This window comes from Giraffa tippelskirchi, chromosome 8, assembly GCF_054371585.1.
Source record: "Giraffa tippelskirchi isolate mGirTip1 chromosome 8, T2T-mGirTip1v1.2.pri, whole genome shotgun sequence".
In the NCBI taxonomy this organism is placed as follows: domain Eukaryota; kingdom Metazoa; phylum Chordata; class Mammalia; order Artiodactyla; family Giraffidae; genus Giraffa; species Giraffa tippelskirchi.
In genome coordinates, this window is record NC_137282.1 from 89773082 (window position 1) to 89795977 (window position 22896).

The following is a 22896-nucleotide window of genomic DNA, read 5'->3' on the forward strand; positions in this document are numbered from 1 at the left end:
ATTATCTTAAATTGTTTAGTATCAATGTCAAATTTTAAAGAACAGTTGTTAACCCTATACCCCAAAATGACTAGTATCAGTCATGTCCTGCATCCTCCTAATCTGGCTTCTCAATTTTGGCCTTCCCAATTTGACTTCTGTTTTTCTACAGCTATGCCTCTTATCAGTCATACCACTTTTTAGCGTCAGAGTTCAAATACTGATCTATAAATGACATTTTACTGTGATTGTGACTATAGGTATATTTTTCTTGGAACTTCTCTTTTCTATTTTCTATAATCTATATAACATAAGGTATTAAAACATGGTTTAGAACAGAAATTACAGATTCAAATAGATGTGCAGTCTAACCTTGATTTTATAATCTACTAAAGGTGTGAGAATAATTAATTGGTTTAACCGCTAAAGATTTCAGTTTTCTGAACTGCAAATAGAGAACAGTGTTTACCTCATTCTTACACTGCAAGAAATAGATAAGATAGCATTTCTCAAAGTGTTCGGGCTTGTATACTATAAGAATGATAACATAAACATAGGGTGCTTTTTTCTTATAATGGATTTTCACTTCTTTATAACTTTCTTTGTACGTAAATATACTTTTCTTTGTTTTGTTGAGACGGATGAAAGTTTTTCGAGAACTTTAACATTGTTGTTGTTCAGCCTTTCAGTCATGTCTGACTCTTCACAACCACATAGACTGCAGCACAACAGGCTTCCCTGTCCTTAACCATCTCCCAGAGCTTGCTCAAACTCATGTCCATTAAGTCAGTGATGTCATCAAACCATCTTGTTCTCTGTTGTCCCCTTCTCCTCCTGCCTTCAATCTTTCTCAGCATCAGGGATTTTTCTAATGAGTCGGCTCTTTGCATCAGGTGGTCAAAGTATTGGAACTTCAGCTTCTGCATCAGTCCTTCCAATGAATATTCAAGGTTGATTTCCTTTAGATTTGACTGATTAGATCTCCTTGCAGTCCAAGGGACTCTCAAGAATGTTCTCTAACACCACAGTTCAAAAGCATCAATTCTTCAGCTCTCAGTCTTCTTTATGCTCCAGCGCTCACATCCATACACGATTACTAGAAAAAACATAGCTTGCAGCAGCAGCAGCAAAGTAACATCTCTGCTTTTTAATATGCTGTCTAGGTTTCTCATAGCTTTTCTTCAAAGAAGCAAGTGTCTTAATTTCATGGCTGTGGTCACCATCTGCAGTAATTTTGGAGCTCAAAAAAATAAAGTCTCTCACTGTTTCCATTGTTTCCCCAACTATTTGCCATAAACTGATGGGACAAGATACCATGATCTTAGCTTTTTAAATGTTGAATTTTAAGCCAGATTTTTTACTCTCCTATTTCACCCTCATCAAGAGGCTCTTTAGTTCTTCTCTTTCTGCCATAAGCATGGTGTCAACTGCATATCTGAGATTATTGGTATTTCTTCCAGCAATTTTGATTGTACTTCATCCAGCGCAGTATTTCTCATAATGTACTCTGCATAGAAGTTAAATAAGCAGGGTGACAATATACAGCCTTGATGTACTTGTTTCCCGATTTGGAACCAGTCTGTTGTTCCATGTCCAGTTCTAACTGTTGCTTCTTGACCTGCGTACAGAATTCTCAAGAGGCAGGTCGGGTGGTCCGGTATTCCCATCTCTGTAAGAATTTTCCACAGTTTGTTGTGATCCACACAGTCAAAAGCTTTGGAGTAGTCAAGGAAGCAGAAGTAGGTATTTTTCTGGAATTCTCTTGCTTTTTTGATGATCCAGCGGATGATGGCAGTTTGATCTCTGGTTCCTCTCCCTTTTCTAAATCCAGCTTGAACATCTGGAAGTTCTTGTTTCACGTACTGTTGAAGCCTAACTTGCAGAATTTCACGCATTACTTTGCTAGCATGTGAAATGAGTGCAATTGTGCAGTAGTTTGAACATTCTTTGACTTTGCCCTTCTTTGGAACTGAAATGAAAACTGACCTTTTCCAGTCCTGAGGCCACTGTTGAATTTTCCAAATTTGCTGGCATATTGAGTGTAGCACTTTCATAGCATCATCTTTCATATCTCCCAGGTCAAATGACACTGTTGAGACTCTCTATTGACTAAGAATTATCTTTTATGGCTCTTATCTCTTTATATCATTTATATTCACAATATAGAAAAATTTCTGGTCTTTATAGTTGAACGTAAGACTTAATTATTTTCTATGCTCTACATCAGAGTTAAATATGGAAAAATATTAAATAAATGTGAAAGAAAACAGGAGCCAATTTTATAAGCAAAACTGTAGCCAAAAAGAAAAAAAAATTAGAAGAGGCAAATTGCAAATGGAGAGGATTTTTTAAATTTTAATAATTTATTTTTTTGGCTGCATCAGATTTAGTTACAGCATGTGGGATCTATTTCCCTGACAAGGGATAGAACCCAGGCCTCTGACTTTAAAAGCTCAGTATCTTAGCCAATGGGCCACCAGGGATGTCCCAGGAAAGTATTTTGTTCAGCATCATAATGTAACAAGATTGATCTTGATAGATTAAATACACACACAGACCCAAATGAGTACATCCAGTGGTATTTAAAGAAATATGAGTAAGACATTACAATTTTTCTTCATTAAATGTGCTTACCACTACACATATTAAGTAATATATTTCTTATTATTATAATTATACAATTATATTTCATTTATGGATACCTAAAAATAATCCCTTTACTATTTTAATAACGACAACTGCTAGTTTTGGAAGATACCTAGGGAGAACTTAAAATGAAAATTATTTGCAAACTTAAATATTAGTTGGTGCCAATGATGAATCATATTTTGGCAGCAGTGTTATTTAGTGCTTTTTATAACTATTCACTCAGTCAGGAGCGAGTTTATGTGAGCTTTTGTTTTTTTCCTCACCCCCTAATATCTTTGTGTTGTCTTTATGTTTTGCTTCTTCAGTGATAAGAAAAGTGACATCTATAATCAATGAGAATACATAGATTTAAAAAGTGAGTTGATCAAACTCCTTGATTTATTTTTTAGATATCAGAAGTTACATATAAAATATTTCTCAAATTTTTGATGATAAGTAATTAGGTTACGACAAATTACTGTGTCTGGCATTGTTCAAGGCACTGGAGATAAAGTATAGAACAAAATCCAGACAAATTTGTCAAATTTGTTGACCTAATGGCATTGGCATTTACGTTCCAGTGTGGTAAAACAGAAAAATAATAAGTGACAAATGTATGTGTGTTTGCGTGTGTGTGCAGGCCCATGTGTGTGTGTGTGTGTCTGCTGTTAAATTCTTAAATTCTTTAAAGATAAAATATAAACCAATTGAGTAATATATTAGGTTGGTGAGGGAAGGCTTCTGTGAAGCATAGACCTTTAAGCAGATATAAATGAAATGAAGGACAGATCCAGCTGAACATTAAGTCTCAAAGAAAAGAGTGAAAAGAACAAAGAATGGAGCAAGGAAGGGAGGGAAGAAAGTCAGGAGGAAAACACATAGGAATAAGACACAAAAGATAGAAGAAAAGACATTCTTCTTAACACATGCTATAAACCCCTCTAGCCTTCAAACACAAAGCCTGAGCTTCAGTGATTAGGAGATAAAAATGTATATTAAGATGTCAGTGTCATTTCCACAATAATAAACTATAGTTAATAACAGAACAGTCTGGGAAAGAGGAGGGTATTTGATTCATGCCAAAGTTAAAATTTTGTGAAAATCTCATAAAATTTGCCTCCTATAAAATGTGAAACATAAGAGAAGGCAATTCTAATGCACCAATAACTAATACTTTATTAAATGTAATGTAATACAAAGAGAAAATATGAGAACTTAAGAAGAACACAAATCTTTGTGAATATATATGCTAAAAATATTCACCATTGTTTCAGTTGTGAGTGTAGAATTAAGTATTTATATCAAAATGTATGCTCCTAAAATTAAAATAAATGTGAATGTAAGTACATTTAACTTTGGAAATCAAATTTCTATTTCACAGATTTTTTTATATTTACATCTTTCTAAAGTAAAGTTTAAAGGGCTATCTTTTCCATTATATTTTCACTAGATGGAAGTACTATCTAAAATAGCATTGCATGTCATACATATCTCATTTGCATTCATATTCATGTAACGTGTCTTCATGTTTAACCCCGCCTAAAATTGCATGTCTTGAACACAGTAAATGTTAAAATCATGTTGAAAGGAAGAAGTTATTCTAAGTAATAGACATTTTTAAATGAACATTGTACTATGATTTGTCTGTGTGTGTACCTTTGAAATAAAATGTCTCAGTATACACAGAGTAAGATCTAAAAATAGATGCTATAACATATACACGACTCCCCCTCCCCAGAACATCTCCTGTAAATAAAATTTAGATGTAGAAACAGGAATATAACATCTGATTTTATATCCACAGAAACAAAATTTTCTCTTACCAGTAAGGAGGATAGATCATTTTAACATAAATATTTAGAACATTTTTGGCAAAATGTAGAAAACACAGTGTAAAGTAATGTGAATTACTTACAACCATCTCATTCAGAGACACCCAGCAATCTGGTGGGAAGTCCTGCAGCAGTGGTACCAGGAACTGAAGACAGCCATCCCAGTGGCACAGGAGCAGCATCATGCCAATGAGGTTAAAAATTCTCACCACAGCGCTGGCAAGATCATATGTCATGTGGAAAATCTGTTGACCAAAATAAAATCAATTCTTATAATCAATTTTTTAAAAGTTAAGAATACTACCTGTGTCAGTAGACTATCCATGCTAGATTTATATACTAACTCTATTATATAGTGCTCGCAGAATTAATTTCATAAACTGCCTCCCTTTCTGACCTTTAACATTGTGCGTTTTAAAGTGATCTCACTTTTTGGAGCTATCTCAAAACCTAACATGGGAAGAAACACAGAAATTTGGCTACTTTGACACCAGTTAATATCAGAGGCTAATTACAAATAGTCAAATCCATGTAGCTCCATTCTGATTTATCTACCTGATTAAAAAATCCACCATAGTGTATGCAGTATTACTTTTGATGTATACAGGACTGTGTGTAGTTGGCTGAGCCCAATCTGATTGTCTGTTGAGTTCTTATAATTAATACACTTCAGCAAGCATAAACTTCACATGTGAACAGTTGCTAAGATATTTATTTATTTATTTAATATTTATTTTTTATTGCGATAACACTGGTTAATGACATATGGTTCATATATATGACACTATATGTCTACTTCTGTATAGATTATAGCATGCCTATCTGCAAAATTTGGTTTCCATCCATCACCATAAAGTTATCACCTTTACCCATTTTGCCCACCCACTGCTATTTCTTTTCTGGTTACCCCTACTCTTCTCTCTTTCTATGTGTCTGCTTTGTTTATTCATTTATTTAGTTGTTTTTTGTTTATTTATTTATTTTTATGTTCCACAAAGGAGTGAAATAATATGGTATTAATCTTGCTTCATCTGACTTATTTCACTTGGCATAATACCCTGAAGGTCCATCCATGTTGTTGCAAGTGGTAAGAATTCAAATTTTTTTTAGTTGAGCAGTATTTCAGTGTATTTGTATACCATATCTTTTTTACCCATTCATCCATGGATGGGCACTTAGGTTGTTTCCACATCTTGGTTATTACAAATAATATTGCTTGAACATAGGGTGCATATATCTTTTAAGATTCGTGTTTTTCATATTCTTTGGATAAATACCCAGAAGTGGGATTGCTGAATCATGGTAGATTATTAATGGCCCTGTTAAAACCCTGCTCACAGAAGATTTGGAGTAAGAAGACTGCTTCTTTATGGAGCACATATATCTTCAGATAGTCACGTTAACCAAAGAAGGAAACACCTGGTCTACTTTAAACAAAGCCACAACTTCTTATTGTCTAAGGGTCTTCCCTGGTGGCTCAGGCGGTAACAAATCTGCCTGCAATGTGACAGACCTGGGTTCGATCCCTGAGTTGGGAAGAAACCCTGGAGAAGGGCATGGCAACCCACTCCAGTGTTCTTGCCTGGAGAATCCCCATGGACAGGGGAGTCTGGCGGGCTACAGTCCATGGGGTCACAAAGAGTCGGACACAACTGAGTGACTAAGCACAGCACAGCTTGTAGGGTAAGTCTCAGTGCAAATTTTACTCAACTTCCTAATCAAGTGGCTTAACCTCATTGATTAATTAATATTTTCAGGGTTTTTTCCATCTATGAGGTAGACATTTAAAGTGATAAATTCCTATCTAAATCTATTCTTAGTGCCACTGCATGAAAGCCAGACAACACAAAAACAACACTATAGATGACACTCAATGAATTGTTAAATGAATGAATAAGAATTTTTCAGAGAGTTAACAATAACAGCAAAAGTAACCTTTTGTGACTTTGAGAGTGTAAAGTTTTTGTTTTTGTCTTTTAAGATAGGAAGTTTTTTAAAAATTCATTATTTGCTACCATCCAAGTAATCTCTACTTGAAACTGATTTGATTGCCAGGGTTGTGGGTAACAGAAAGACAGACCATTCTGACCCACTAGCAATATGTTTTAAGTGGTACTTATGAGTCAGCAGAATAAAAAATAATCAAAATAAGTTTTAAAGGTAGTGCTTTAATTTTATTTTCACCAAACTAAACTACAAAATAAGTCAGTGAAAGACTACTGTGCTTTACATTTGCCCAGCTCAGAACATTATGCTGTTCATATGACTTCAAAGTGAGGAATAAGCTGGTTACAAATACTCACTGAATTCTTTTTTATAATATTATAGTTCTAGAATTCTGTCCAGTTGGAGTCTAATAACTCTAGAGAGAATAGCTGGAAGGATATTTGATTAAGATAAGTTGATTCAGAATACCAAATCCTGCCCTAATATTTGCATAATTGTTCACCAGAAGTATAACTTTTTGTAATATTTTCCCCAGGAGCAATGCATAATCCACCCTCCTCTTCAAAAGGTCAAATCCTAGACTGTGCTATACAGACATATCCATAAATTAGCAGAGTGATTCCACAATGCTTCCACATTCATACTTGATAAGTTGAATTCAGAGGCCTCTCAATCTAATAGCTATCTATGAAATCAGTGAGCCTTAACGTTTCCTTAAATATTTGATTTACTATGGTGTACTTAACCAAAAAATTTGTCAAGGGTAATTCAAGACTTCTCATGGAATATATTGATCTATTCTTTTTGGTTTCACAGATAGGACTCATTTAGAGGTTAGGTTGCTTCTATGATCTCAGTTATCGATTGAAGCTTTCAAATATGCTTTCAGAATTCTTATCAGTGTAACGTTAAGAAAATCAAATGGGCCAAAAGAGGCTCCCTTGACACAGGACATTCTTATTTTTAAGGTATTAAAATAAGGTCAGTTTCTTTGGTTTATCTTTATATATTTGTACTTGGATAACCTGTCATGTCTTTTAAGATGGGAGTATCACTGTGTCGTGCTGACACAGAATACAAGAACACAAATAATTAGCTACTCAGTTCATTTCAAACATATATCCAGAATTCAATATGTGGTAGCCCTAATCATAGTAAAATAAGAATTTTAAGAGTCCTTTTGTACCTTTTGTAATTCTTACCTTGAAAATTATCCAGATTAGCCTACCATGCTTTAGGCAAAGTGCAGAAGGTTTCATCTGGTATATGAGAGAAAAGTATGCTTCACAGAGGTCTTTTTGAACACTGACAATGACTATAGTCATTGGATTAATTTTATCAGTTCCTACTCTAACCAGGATCTTATTTGAATGGCCAGCCCATAACCTTCAGAAAAGTCAACCAACTGGCCTCTCATCTTTATCAGTCTGTGTCCCTAGTCAAAATGTAGTTACCTACTCCTCAGTTTCCCAAACCTATTCCTATTATCAGATCCTCGTGCTCTTGAGTGTTTCGTGGTGGGGAGAGGGGGTGTTTTCTTCTGTCCACTGTTTCTTCCAAACTCCTACACTGTCCATGAATTCTCTCATACCCTCAGCCTCATTATAGAATTCCTCCTCTCCTTCTCTACTCTTCCGGAGATTATGTCTGCACCTCATCATCTCCTCAAAGACTCAGCCCCTCTGGTAACTTTCTCAAATAGAGTTGATGCACCTCTTTCATACTCCATAAGCCTTAGATTTTGATGACAATGCCCTCATTTGCTCAGGTCTCCTTTGCCACTTTCAGATAGCTATTTGTCTAGCTATAGCAAAAAACAACAAAACCAAAAAGCAATTCCTTCTCTTCAGTGGCCACTCTATTTGGCTATTCCACCTGTACCTTTCCCTCATTTCTAGCATCTTAACAATCTCTCAAACTCTACTCTCCACACATCCCCATTTATTAAAGGCTGTATTTTTCCACTGTCTTTTTTCTGCAAAATGCCAATTTCTGAATAATCAAAACAGCTACTTTCTATACTTAATGAAAGCCAATGAAAATTACTAGGTAGGAAACTGTAGATTCTGTTTAATATTTTTTAGAGGATAGTAACCCTATTTGAAGACTTCAGCTATCGTTATGCACTTCTTTATTCTTAGTACTTATGTTTTTCCCTCTTACCACCAAAATATCCTATATTTTTTCCTCTCTTCTCAGGTTCCCAAAGACCATGACCATGCTGCTGAATTTCAGCTTAAATGTTACCTTTCCAAAGGAGACACATTCTTTTTTTTTTTTTTAATTTTATTCATTTTTTCTTTTTAAAAAATTAACTTATTTATTTTAGTTGGAGGCTAATTATTTTACAATATTGCCATACATTGACATGAATCCATCTACAGCTTTTCTTACTGACTCTTTCCTAGTATCAAAAGATGTGTCTTTTGATATTAATCTGATCTTTTCTTCTTCAGGAACCTAAATAATTAGTTCAGAGCTCTTAATCTATGAGTGGACATTTTTGTAAAGCACAGAAAAAAAATGAATTAATGTACAAATTAAAATTTAAAAGCCAATATATCTGTAATAATAGCCAACTGCAAATCCTCTTGGATGTCTCAGGAATATCAAATTACTATAATTACTAGATTATGCTTTCTTCAGAATTGCTAACTTCTACATTGATTATGCTCCACATATTTAGAAATAATAAAATTTCTCATCTCCTCAAAAATGTTTTAAATTGAAAATTAATCTTCACTTCCCAGGTACTTTCCTACTTGTTTTTTTCCTCTATAGTCTTCTTGGTTCACCTTCTGAAAAAAGTCTCTTCACTGAAACTTGGAGACAGAAAGAGATCTGGCCTGCTCTAGTGGGTAAACTGGTTTTCTTTCCACAGTTACACATACTAATTACCACCTGGTGCAAAATCTGATTTCCTGAAGGACATATTTGTCATAGCTACACTGTGCTTCTTCTCTCTGCCTCCTCCCTACATATTAAGGGAATGTAGAGACATTTAAAGCTAACTCCATTTCCCTACATGTGGAATTGAAACTTTAAAAAAGTATGTGCATCTATTTGAGTATTCTTTTTGAAGTCATACAGATATCCTATCATTGCAGCTATAGAGAAGGTTATCTCTTATCACATGATTCCACAGTGAACTAAAGAGTACTTATATAGTCAGAACAACTACATACTTACAAAAGTATAGCTATGGAATAGATTGTACTAGTTATCAGTCATTATCACTAAAAATACACAGCTGACTCTGCATGTCTTATTTTAATCAAGATCCATGTAGTTCTTTAACAAAGATATATATACATATATATATTAATTAATATATATGTTTCTCATTATATATAATGAAAAAGAAATAAATTTTAGCCATTGCTGTTGTAAAAAAAATTGTCATGTTTCCTAACTATGTTTTATCTTGACTAAGATAAACTTGACTATCACTATCGAAGTCTATCTTGACTAGATTGTAGGAATTTGTTTCATATCTTTGATACTGTGAAATATATCAGCCATTTCCTATTGTACATATTTTTACACAGGATTTAATTCCTTATACCCCAAAATTTAGAAAAAGTATTTCTTCATACAAAAATTGTTCTTTGTTAGCCTTGCTAGCCTGGGAAAAAGCAGAGATTATGAGTTATGAAGAAAACATAGGAAAAGTAATATAATAATATGAATTCTTTGAAGATTTTTGGTAGGAAACAATGATAAGAAACAGTTACAGTGTAAACTATGAAAGTACAAACCTTGAAAATGGAAGCATAATGTCTAGTGGTACAGAGTTTTGCTCAGCAAAATTTTTTTTTTCTCCCACAGAGGTTAGTCATCTAACAATGAATTTGCATAAATGGGTCAGTGTTAATGAGTACCTAACTGAGATGAAACATTTCTTCTAAGATCACTCATTTTCCTTGGAATTTCAACTCAATATAATCTCACAAATGGAAATAGGTCAGAAACAAGAATGCTTATGATAGGTTACATTTTGTTAATTGAATATACCCAAATCTTCATATTTTAAAACTCCTTAGAAAAAAATGGTACTTCTTTTTAACTTATATGAGGACTGCATAGAGTAACAGAACATCTAATTATTGAACAGGGCCCTAGAGAAATGAAAGAGCAAGCATAATACCCATTTGCATAATTTACTTTAATAAGAAGTAGCTTACACATTGGGAAAATAAAATTACGAATGAATATTGAAAATGACCCTATTAAGAAGAGAGTTGAATGGATTAGTACTACAGAAAAAAATGAAATTAATTAAAATTAAACAATTTAAGATCATTATTCCTCTTTTACAAATTTCAAATGACTGTAAATGTAGACAATATATACAAATTGTGCAACTACTAACATACTTAAATGAAGAAAATAAAAACAAACACATACTGTATGAGGGATCTTTAAACCTTATTTTAATGATGGTTGTATGAAGGTTATCTTCTGCTTAATACACCCTTATTTCATTAAGTCAGGACTTATTTTCATGAAGTTAGCAATAAGATGTTGATTTAATGAAATATGTTTAATATTCTTCTGAACTTTTTTCCTGGAAAATTAAATATTTATAGTTATTTTCATAAAAATTTTAATAATCTCTTTTTATTGTCTAGTACATAGGTATAACAAAAATCAAGAAAATCATTAAGTGGCGATGTAAGTGTGTGTATGTGTAGAGAATGAAGGTGAAAAATCAGACTAATTGGAATATTCTATCAATTCTTCATAGCTCTTGTGAGTTAATTTAAATGATATTTCCCTAACATTGTGTTTTTCGGAGAGGTTTAGGGAATACTTCATTTAAAAACTAACATAATGCTAGTAACAGTCCCATATACATTTTTATAATTTCTCGTCAATCTTTTGTTTGCTCTCTCTCTTTTTTGTCTGTCTCACCAAATTTGTAATATCTTACATGCTTCAATAAGTACAAACATAGTTATCTCTGCATTTTGAGCTACAGATAGTTAAAAGTATTCTAGTTTTTATTACCATGTAGCTCATTTCTTCAGCATACAAAATCCATCTCATGAATTTATGCTTTTTGAAGAGTAAAAATATACCATACAAAGAAATAGATAAATGTACCTAATACTGGTAAGAACAAATGCTTTGTTTTGAAGGCTTCAATTCAGTAATTTATGTGTTAAAATTCATCTAAATAATGAATACACTTAAAATAGAGAGAAGACCACTTCAGTGTACAATCTCTGGTAACTGAACAATAAAAGCAAATGAAGCAAGGGATGTTTCAACTCATTTTATATACCCTGTAAACTCTTTTCCCATAGGTAATTATCCTATAAATATTACATAGTCATAAACAACTACTGAATTTCTTAAAACTTATGAAGTAAGAATGTGATATATTTTTCCATTCTACTCATTTATCATCCAGAAAGAATTTTCGTACTAATCCCCAGTTAATTAAATTCTATTAAATTGTCCACCTGACATGTATAAAATGCATGATATATTTCAGTGGTCTCTTGCTAACATATTTTGAGTATACTCTCAAATAATATTATATATTGTTATAGCATCCATCTTCTATACATTCTGTGAGAAAGAATCTATTTCAATATTTTTGGCCTCACATTCATGAAATTTGTTAAATTCACAAGTGATAATGAATGTTTGGCATCTCAAACAACTTTTTTGGCTTAAAATATTGAAAATTGTAGTGTTCATAGTGTGATAAAAAATCTTTAAAATTTGTCATGTACATTTTCATGGAACATTAAATTGCTTGCTATATAATACATGCTTTTCAAATCTTTGAGCAATTATTTTATTAAATAACAAAGTTAATATGAAATGAAATTACACTTACTAGCCAAAAGTTTTGCCAAGTAAAGGACTTAAAAAACTTGTCTATTGGGCAAATGCATAACTTCATAAGACTGAAGTTCTGCATTAATCAGTTTCTAAAAATTTGCCTTGACTTTTCCACTAAAAAAATTAGACAAAAGAGTTCTGAAATACACAGTCCATGCAAAATTCCACAAACTTTTACTTTACAAATTAAAAGTACAATTTTTAAAAAAGTGAAACACACAGGAAAGTCAACATCACACACACACACACACACACACACACACACACATCACATCAAAGAGAAGCCAGAGGTTAAACACTATTTTATGTAAGTATTTTGTTGATTAAACAAATAAAGTATAATAAAACTAATGGTAACAAATATATGGTAAAATAAGACAAGGTAGAAGCCATCATATTTAGATAAATTGTATAATATGCTTCTCAACATCTGCAGCTTCCATTCATCAATCATAGTCTAGAGAGTTCATGTGCAACCAGCACATACCCTCATTTGCCAGAAGTCAACAGGGGAAGCAAGATAAAGGGAAGGTAGCTTCCGGAAAAAAAAAAAACAAAAAACTGTTAAGATGAAAATAATGCTTCTTCATAATTTTTTAATAGTGGCCATCAGTTACATCATGCATTGGCATGTCATTTAGCTAATCAGATGAGGCAGCAAGGTTCCAATTACTAATTTATTTGAGTGGATTTGTGTCAGTGATGATCTGGAAAAGAAAGTGGTGCTGGTTCACTGTCTTGGCAAATGCCTTGGAAACAAATCACTAAATACATGATTTAGGGCACGAAGCCAGTAAAACAGAACTATGAATCAGTGAATAAACCACACTTTGTGTCATTTGATGAAACCTAATAAGTGAGAAGGGGCTTCCCTTGTGGCTCTTCTTCCCAGTGGTAAAAAATCCTCCTGCCAATGCAGGAGCTGCAGGAGATGTGGATTTGAATCCTGGGTCAGGAATATCCTCTGAAAAAGGAAATAGCAGCCCACTCAACTTTTCTTGCTTGGGAAACTCCATGGACAGAGAAGCCTGGCAGGCTAGAGTCCATGGGGTTGCAAAATGTTGGACACAACTGAGCGACTGAGAACAAACACAATAAGTAAGAAAGATATATTATTACTGCAACTTCCTACAAAGAAACTAAAACTTTACTATTATTTTTTGGTTATGCTACGTGGCTTGTGGGATGTTAGTTCCCTGACCAGGAATCAAACTTGGTCACCCCTGCAGTAGAAGTGCTGAGTCCTAACCACTGGACTGCCAGGCAATTCTCAGAAACTAAAACTTTAAAAATAAACAAGAGTTGGCAAAGTTGTTAACAACTACAAGAAACAGTTGAGTAAGATTTGATCTATTGGAAAATCACATGATTTCATATTAACTAGTTGGACACCTTTCAGAACTAAATATGCATTATAATGCTTCATCAATTCACAGGATAGTACATCATGATTTTTGGTAGACCACATGAAGTGCTGAAAATATTTAAGTATCAGATTTATTGTAAGAATCACATAAATTGATATATGTGGCATGTTCAGTCACTTCAGTCGTATCTTTTGCGACCCTATGGATTGTAGCTCACCAGGCTCCTCTTTCCATGGAATTCTCCAGGCAAGAATATTGGAGTGGGTTGCCATGCCCTCCTCCAGGGGATTTTCCCAGACCAGGGATCAATCCCATGTCTCCCCTGTTTCTTGCATTGCAGGCAGATTCTTTACCACCGAGCCACCAGGAAAGCCCAATATATGTGGCTGCTGCTGCTGCTAAGTCACTTCAGTCGTGTCTGACTCTGTGCGACACCATAGACAGCAGCCTACCAGGCTCCCCCTGTGGGAATAACCTTAAAAGCAATACGCTATTTTTGTATAAATTTGATTTTTCTTATCATCCAAAAACCACCTATCAAATAATGGCCCTATGCAGAAAACAATGTTAAGCTCAGGATTCTCTGGTGCTCATCGCATTACCTCCACCACACACTCACACACACCTGTTTTGTTCCTCCTGCTCCAGACTCCTCTCACCTGTTTTAAGAAGGACTCATTTTTCTCTAGGCCTGCTGAAGTGCTGTCATAATTATTGTTTCCTTTAATGCATGTTCCAGTATTCATACTTAATCTCAGTTTATACCTTTATTTGGAGAAGGAAATGGCAACCCAGTCCAGTATTCTTGTCTGGAAAATCCCATGGACTGAGGAGCCTGGTGGGCAACAGTCCGTGGGGTGACAAAGAGTCAGCCTTGACTGAGCAACTGAGCACATACCTTTATTTGGGGTGGGAATGTGGTAAAGGCAGTAAGCACATGGGTGAGTCTATCTTTCTCTCTTACTCTGTTGAGAATAGCTTGTCTGGGTATAGAATTCTAGGTTGAAAAGCACTTCCTTCACTTTATTTGAAGACTTGACTCCATTCCTTCTAGTCTAGTGAAACTGTATCTTTCTGCAATTATCGGTTTAATCTCTTGAGTGAAAAGATGATGAATTTTTTATGGGGATAAGAGAAAACTTCCCCAATTCTTTGCCTGTGTGTCGGGGGTGGGGGGTGGGGATACACATTGTGAGAGTTGGGTTAGACCTTAAATGAAGTGTCCTTCTTGTGATAGCCCTACTGCTCAATTTCATTCTGCATTATGCTTTCTAACTCCAACTATAAATGTCTCAAAGCTTTCACAGTACAGACTGGCTCTCGTGTCCTTTGCAGACTCTTTTGCAGCACATTCCAGAATGCAGTTTTCTCTCCTTGTGCTATCTATCATTCTGCTCCCTTTGGTTTTCAATCTTTTAAAATTTTTGAGTATTTTCTCTTTTCAATAAGAGTCTTCGGCTCTTGTTCCCTTCTGTGTTATACATGGATTCCTTTTTTCATTTTGATTCTTCAATTGTGTTGGAGTTTAAGACAGACAGAAGACCCAGCTATGTGTCTTATCTATCCTCTGGAATCAGAATTCTTTATTTTATAATGTGTCTTTTTCTGTGAACCTCTAATATAAAAGAACTTGTTTTAGTCACTAAATTGTATCTGGCTCTTTTGTGACCCCTTGATCTGTAGCCAACAGGTTCCTCTATCCATGGGATTTCTGAAGCAAGAATACTGGAGTGGGTTGCCATTTCCTACTCCAGATAAAAGAACTTACACAAACCAAGTCATAATTGGATAGTCTTTCTAGATTGACTGATTTGTTCTAATAATCTGTCAATCTAATCAAATGCCAAAAAAGTACTGAATAGTTTATCTTTGTAGCATATTTTTCAGCCTAAGTTGCCATCTATCAATAAGTATCCTTGTAAATAATTTGTATTTCACACACTTATATTTAAAAATATACTTAGAATCACTTTGTCAAGTCCCTCTTCCACTCACAAAATCATGTTGTGCTTTGTTGTAATTGATTGAATTTGTGTTTCTTATTGTTTTTTCAATATTACTTTCCTCATAACTCCAACTCTAGTCTCATCATCTTTGAAAATATAGTCTATTTGGTATCTAGACTTATCATTTTATTGTTAGAACTTAATCATAGACGTTCCTTGCTTGAACTTTTGCAAGAAATCCAGAGAATCTTCATGATATTCAAACTCTAAAGGTTCCTTATGATCTGCCCTCTGTTTACCATTTCACTGTCATCTCTCACCCTTCCTCTGAAGGTATTCCATGCTTTGGGCAGACAAAAATATTATAGTAGTACTGGCACTAGTGGTAAAGAACCTGCCTATCAAGGCAGTAGATGTAAGGGACACAGGTTGTACTCCTGTGTCAGGAAGATCCCCTAGAGAAGGACATGGCAACCCACTTCAGTATTCTTGCCTGGAGAATCCCTTGGACAGAAGAGCCTGGAGGGCTACAGGCTATAGGGTCACAAGTTGTTGGACATGACTGAAGTGACTTAGTATGCATGCATCCTTTCCACAGCATGATTGCATCCCTTGACATAATATTCTCTTCTGGTATAGTTTCTTTCATTCTATCCCTTTTCTGACTGATGAGCTTATTCATACTTCAAAACTTGGCTCAAACATCACTTCCTCAGGAAAGACTTGTTTGATCTCTCCAGGGAAAGAATTAAGAGTTTCCTCCCATAAGATCTAGTCCACAACTCTTCAAGTTGTCTAATACTTGACTATAATTATGTGTTTATATATTTGTGTCCTTACTAGGTTGTGAGCCCCTAGAGGTCAAGGACTCTATTTACAAACCAAAACCTTAATACATGTTTACAAAGTAGAAGGAAGTGAATAAGAGAGGAAAAAAGGAAGGAAAAGAAGGATGGATGGTAGGGAGGGAGGAAGGAAAGGTAGAAAGGATGGAGGGGAGAAAGGACAGAGGGAAGGAAAAAGGAAGGGGTTACCAGTTTAGAAATAAGTGGCTCATTTTACTACATGGGAACTTTAGGATTATTATATGTTTTTCCAATTTTTGTGTGTGTGTATAACACAGTGGAGATTTTTATTTGAAGAGAATCATTATCATGTACTTGTAATGAAATAAATTGATATACAAATTATTTGTTTTTTTTTTACCTTTGTACCCAGTAATTCCAGAATATCTGTCAACCTTTGTCACATCCTGGTTACACAATCAATGTCCATAGAGACATTTTCATCATTGTAGCTTGTCCTTCATTCAAGCTTTAATTACCAAAATTTACTTCTCTGATGACATTTTTCTATCTAGTTTTTCCCCTCACTATATTTCCCTTCACTATCTCACTGAACTTTCTTTCAATTGTTTGAGATGACCAGTCTTGGAAAAGTTCTATTTTCTTTCAGTCTCTACCTGCTCATCACTTCCATCATTATCCAGTCTGACACAAAAATCTATTATTTCAACCAATATCTTATCAAAATAGTCAGTTCTCTTCTCCTCTTCTCTGTTCTCATGGTAATACATTGTTTCAAAATTAACCGACTGTCCACAAGATCACTCTTGTATATGAGCTTCTAAATATGATAGAGAGAAGTCCCCAAATGCACAGCTAGCTCATGGTTTTAACATCAACAAGGTTGTCAAGGCTGTTTAGTGAGATTAGCATGTTCTAGACCACACATGTCTGATTCTCAAACTTTACCAAGTCTCCCAAAGTCTACCACATCTTGCCTGTTCTTCTCATCACAAGAAAATATTTAACTTCCAATTTTACTGAGAAATATTGTCATTTAAAAACATGTTACATCCTTTCTACTTCTTGCTTTACAGTATGGTATGTCTCTTTTTCTATCTTTTTTTTTTCTTTCTTATTTTACCATATGCTCAGTAAATGTGCTTCATTAATTATCCCCTCTATTCCTTCACAGATTCTTCTCTACATTTATCCTCATCAACATTTAAGAATGCTTAAGTGTACCCTACAAGTATTTTAAAAATTGTACATTGCACCTATAGTCTCTTTTATAATATCTACTTTTCAAATATAATAAAAACATGTTAACACATTCTTAACTTTTTATGCTTATATTCAACTTTTAAACACTTGGCAGATGGAACAGAGGTAAAGAATTCACCTATCAACACAGGAGATGCAAGAAATGCAGGTTTGATTCCTGAGTTAGGAAGATCCCCTGGCATAGGAAATGGCAACCCATTCCAGTATTCTTGCCGGGGAAATCCCCATGGACAGAGGAGCCTGGCAGGCTACAGTCCATAGGTCCACAAAGAGTCAGACATTATTGAGTGAAAGCGTGCACATGCACATCACCTGTCGGGCAACCAAAAACATTCAAAGTAAAATTGGTAAAGATCACTGTCGCCATCCATTAAAAAACTTTCAAATCTCATTTGCTTAACTTCACTTCATATTCACTAGGTTAAATCTACTCCTTTTTGACACTCTGTTTTCTCTGATTTTGATAATGCAATGTTCCTTACTACTCCTTGTTTACTCCCATTTCTCAGATCAATTGTATTCAATGTCCTTAAGCTACACATTCTGTTATCTCACTGTGTGTTTGTGTGTTTAGTGGCTCAGTCATGTCCAACTCTTTGTAACCCACCAGGCTCCTCTGTCCATGGGATTTTCCAGGCAAGAATACTAGAACGGGTTGCCATTTCCTCCTCCAGGGGATCTTCCAGACCCAGGGATTGATCTCAAGTCTCCCGTGTCTCCTGCATTTCAGGCAGATTCTTTACCTGCTGAGCCATAATTGAAATTTACTATAAGTTTCCACTCCACACATTCTCTCTGAGGGATGCTTCCATGTCCGTAACTTAATCTATTGGTTATAATGAGGGGAATCTATTCCTTGACCTCTACTGAAGACAACACTCTTAATTTTAAAACTCACCATCCAATTACTCTGAAGATGTCCAAAATGATATCTCCTACCATCTACATCCCAGTTGAATTCTCTGTAGGAACTAATACATATAAAGCTTCAAAGTAGCTTTTCATCAGAGTTATGCCAGATTTACTGTTTCCTCACCTTCTACATTCAACTGGTTACTATGTTCTTTAAGTCGCCCCTTGTAGAAGTTCTTAAATTGCAAATTCCTTAGTTTAGACAATCTTCATCTTTCACATGGGTTATTTAAAATCTTCTTAAATTATTTTCATCTCTCTAGATTTACCCTCCTATACCTTGCAACTAGAATTTTTTCTGAAACAAAAATATGATGACAAAACTTTCCTGGTTAGAAATCTTCAACTATCCTGCAATAAATTTGACTTAAATGCTAAAGTCCGAAGTGTAGCATATACAGTCCTTTATGATCTGGTAACAGCTTATTTCTCAAGACTCAGGTATTCCTTTCTCATAGCCTCCACATCATTTACTTCTGATTATCATATTTAAACATACCCCTGTCTCTATTAAAAGGTAAATTTGATGGGGAGGGTTATATCTGAGTATCTCAAATGTCTTAGTATCTCAAATTCTTTGGCACACTATTAATTACAGTAAACATGTTGAATGACAGAATAGATGAGTGAAATTTACCACGTGTTAACATTAATTCAGTTTCAGGTCTACATAAAAAAATAGCACACAAAGACTGCAATACAGGTGTCACTCAAAAATGATTTGTATCATTTTAAAAAATCTGAATGATTTCAATCTGATGTTTCAGTTCGGTTCAGTTCAGTTCAGTCGCTCAGTCATGTCTGACTCCTTGAAACCCCATGAATTCTGTCCATCACCAACTCCTGGACTTTACTCAAACTCATATCCATTGAGTTGGTGATGCCAACCAACCATCTCATCCTCTGCCATTCCCTTCTCCTCCCACCTTCAATCCTTCCCAACATCAGGGTCTTTTCCAATGATTCAGTTCTTCACATCAGGTGGCCAAAGTATTGGAGAGTCAGCTTCAGCATCAATCCCTGCAATGAATATTCAGGACTGATTTCCTTTAGGATGGACTGGTTGGATCTCTTTACTGTCCAAGGGACTCTAAAGAGTCTCCTCCAACACCAAAGTTCGAAAGCATCAATTCTTCAGTGCTCAGCTTCCTTTATAGTCCAACTCTCACCCATACCTGACTACTGGAAAAACCATAGCTTTGACTAGATGGACCTTTGTTGGCAAAGTAATGTCTCTGCTTTTTAATATGCTATCTAGGTTGGTCATAGCTTTTCATCCAAGGAGTAAGCATCTTTTAATTTCATAGCTGCAGTCACAGTCTGCAGTGATTTTGGAGCTCAAAAAAATAAAGTCTCTCACTGTTTCCATTGTTTCCCCATCTATCTGCCATAAACCGATGGGACCAGATGCCATGATCTTAGTTTTCTGAATGTTGAGTTTAAAGCCAACTTTTTCACTCTCCTCTTTCACTTTCATCAAGAGGCTCTTCAGTTCTTCTTCACTTTCTGCCATAAGGGTGGTGTCATCTGCGTATCTGAGGTTATTGATATTTCTCCCAGCAATCTTGATTCTAGCTTGAGCTTCATCAGGTCCAGCATTTCTCATGATGTACTCTGCATAGAAGTTAAATAAGCAGGGTGATGATATACAGCCTTGACATTCTCCTTTCCCTATTTGGAACCCATATGTTGTTCCATGTCCAGTTCTAACTGTTGCTTCTTGACCTGCATACAGATTTCTCAGAAGGCAAGTCAGGTGGTCTGGTATTCCCATCTGTTGAAGAATTTTCCAGTATTTTTGTGATCCACACAGTCAAAGGCTTTGGCATAGTCAATAAAGAATAAGTAGATGTTTTTCTGGAATGCTCTTTTTTGATGATCCAACAGATGTTGGCAATTTGATCTCTGGTCCCTCTGTTTTTTCCAAATCCAGCTTGAACATCTGGAAGTTCACAGTTCATGTCCTGTTAAAGCCTGGCTTGGAGAATTTTGAGCATTACTTGGCTAGCCTGTTAGCTGAGTGCAATCGTGCGGTAGTTTGAACATTCATTGGCATTGCTTTTCTTTGGATTGGAATGAAAACTGACCTTTTCCAATCCTGTGGCCACTGCTGAGTTTTCCAACCTTGATGGCATATTGAGTGCATCACTTTCACAGCATCATCTTTTAGGATTTGAACTAGTTCAACTGGAATTCCATCACCTCCACTGGCTTTGTTCATAGTGATGCTTCCTAAGGCCCACTTAACTTCTCATTCCAGGATGTCTGGCTCTAGGTGAGTGATCACACCATCGTGGTTATCTGAGTCATGAGCATCTTTTTTGTATTGTTTTTCTGTGTATTCTTGGCACCTCTTCCTAATATATTCTGTTTCTGTTAGGTCCATACCATTTTTGTCCTTTATTGAGCTCATCTTTGCATGAAATATTCCCTTGGTATCTCTAATTTTCTTAAAGAGATCTCTAGCCTTTCCCATTTTATTGTTGTCCTCTATTTCTTTGTATTGAGCACTGAGGAAGGCTTTCTTTTCTTTCCTTGCTATTCTTTGGAATTCTATATTCAAATGGGTATATCTTTCCTTTTCTCCTTTGCCTTTAGCTTCTCTCCTTTTCTCAGTGCTTTGTAAGGCCTCCTCAGGCAACTGTTTTGCCTTTTTGCATTTCTTTTTCTTGAGGATGGTCTTGATTACTGCCTCCTGCACAATGTCACGAACCTCAATCCATAGTTTTTCAGGCACTCTGTCTATCAGATCTATATTCCTTGAATCTATCTGTCACTTCCATTGTATAATCTTAAGGGATTGATTTAGGTCATACCTGAATGGTCTAGTGGTTTATTTTCCTATTAATTTTGTAGAAACTAAGTCAAATCTATGATTTTTTGTTGTTTGAGTATCAGTAATGCAATAGTGGCCTGTATAAAGAAGGTGTAAAATAAACCATTGATTAATTAAATTTTGATTCCACATAATAATTGTGTGAAAACAGTTTTAATTATCTTCATGGTCATTTTCATATGTTCTATAATAATAAAATTGCTATTAAACAGAAGAATTTTGTTTCTATATTCTGAATGCGTGCTATGTTAGAAGAATTCTTAAAATATTGCAGGACTGTCAGTATTCTCTTTATGAGTATACAACTATTTTGAGTTTTTGAGACTGTTTTGAATTAACCAAAAATATTGTTCACTTGTGATATTGTATCCAACAACATCAATTCCACTGTGTTTTAAGGCATTCCAGAGCCATTATGAATTTGAGCTAATGGGCTAATCCTGTACAGTCAACTAGACTGAGCCAAAATTCACTCTAAAAAATTGCAGATTTGGACGTATTCCTATTGAGCTGGCACGAGTTAAGTTCAATAGAGTTCAGTATTTCTGACAAATTCTAAATGGAAGAGTCCAAAAGGTTACTATCATTATTATCTGGGCTTTCACCCAGCATTCAAACTCACAAATCACTGTCATGTTTTCTGCTAAAATCAGCATTGATTCTGGACTCCACATTATTTGATTCATTTGGTATATTTATGTAGTAGGATAGTTTATAGAATATTTTTGTATTATGCTCAGTAACTTATTTAGAAAGAAAAACATGCATTTTCATTTAAGACTAACAAGGGTGAAAAGTTTTACTATAGCTACCTCTGTTTTTGTATTTCTGTAACCCCTTTTCCTAATGTTCTTCACAAAGAATCAGAATTTCCTAATAGAGATGCAGATGTAGAGAACGGACTTGTGGACACAGTGGTGGAAGGAGAAAGTGGGACAAATTGAGGGAGAATAGCCCTGAAACATATACATTACCATATATAAAGTAGATAGTTAGTGGCAAGTTGCTGTTTGACACAGGTAGTTCAAACTGGTGCTCTGTGACAACCTATGGGGTGGGATGGTGCAGGGGGCAGGGGGAAGGGTCAAGAGGGAGGGGACATCTGTATACATATGGCTGATTTCATGTTGTTTAATGGCAGAAAACAACACAACAGTGTAAAGCAAATATCCTCCAATTTTTTAAAAATAATCTGAAAAAGAAAAAAAATCAGCATTTTCTAAAGGATATAGGTATATATTCAAGGGCCCAGTTTCTATAGACAATGAGACAAAACCTAGAATTAAATTTAAATGAAAATATCTAGAAAGCATTTTTTAGCTGAGAGGAGCAGCACCTGATCCAGGAGCATTTTTACCCTGAAGGAAAACAAAAGCATCATCAAGATTCCTATGGATGAGGTCAGTACCACAAAGCTCTTCCTCTGTTACCCATCAACCAAATTTATACATAACCATGCTTTCAAAGAAAATGCTTTGGAATGAACTGTGTCCTCCCAAAATTTACGTTGAAGCACTACCCCGG

The 22896-nt window shown here is 35.0% G+C and overlaps 1 protein-coding gene across 1 annotated transcript in view; it reads right to left on the reverse strand.

Moving 5' to 3' along the window:
- Positions 1–22896, reverse strand: part of HCN1 (hyperpolarization activated cyclic nucleotide gated potassium channel 1) — a 435287-nt gene that overhangs the window by 204199 nt on the left and 208192 nt on the right. The window contains exon 3 of the mRNA XM_081521338.1: positions 4523–4684. Within this exon, the coding sequence (XP_081377464.1) occupies positions 4523–4684 (162 nt within the window). The remainder of the gene's footprint in view (positions 1–4522; positions 4685–22896) is intronic.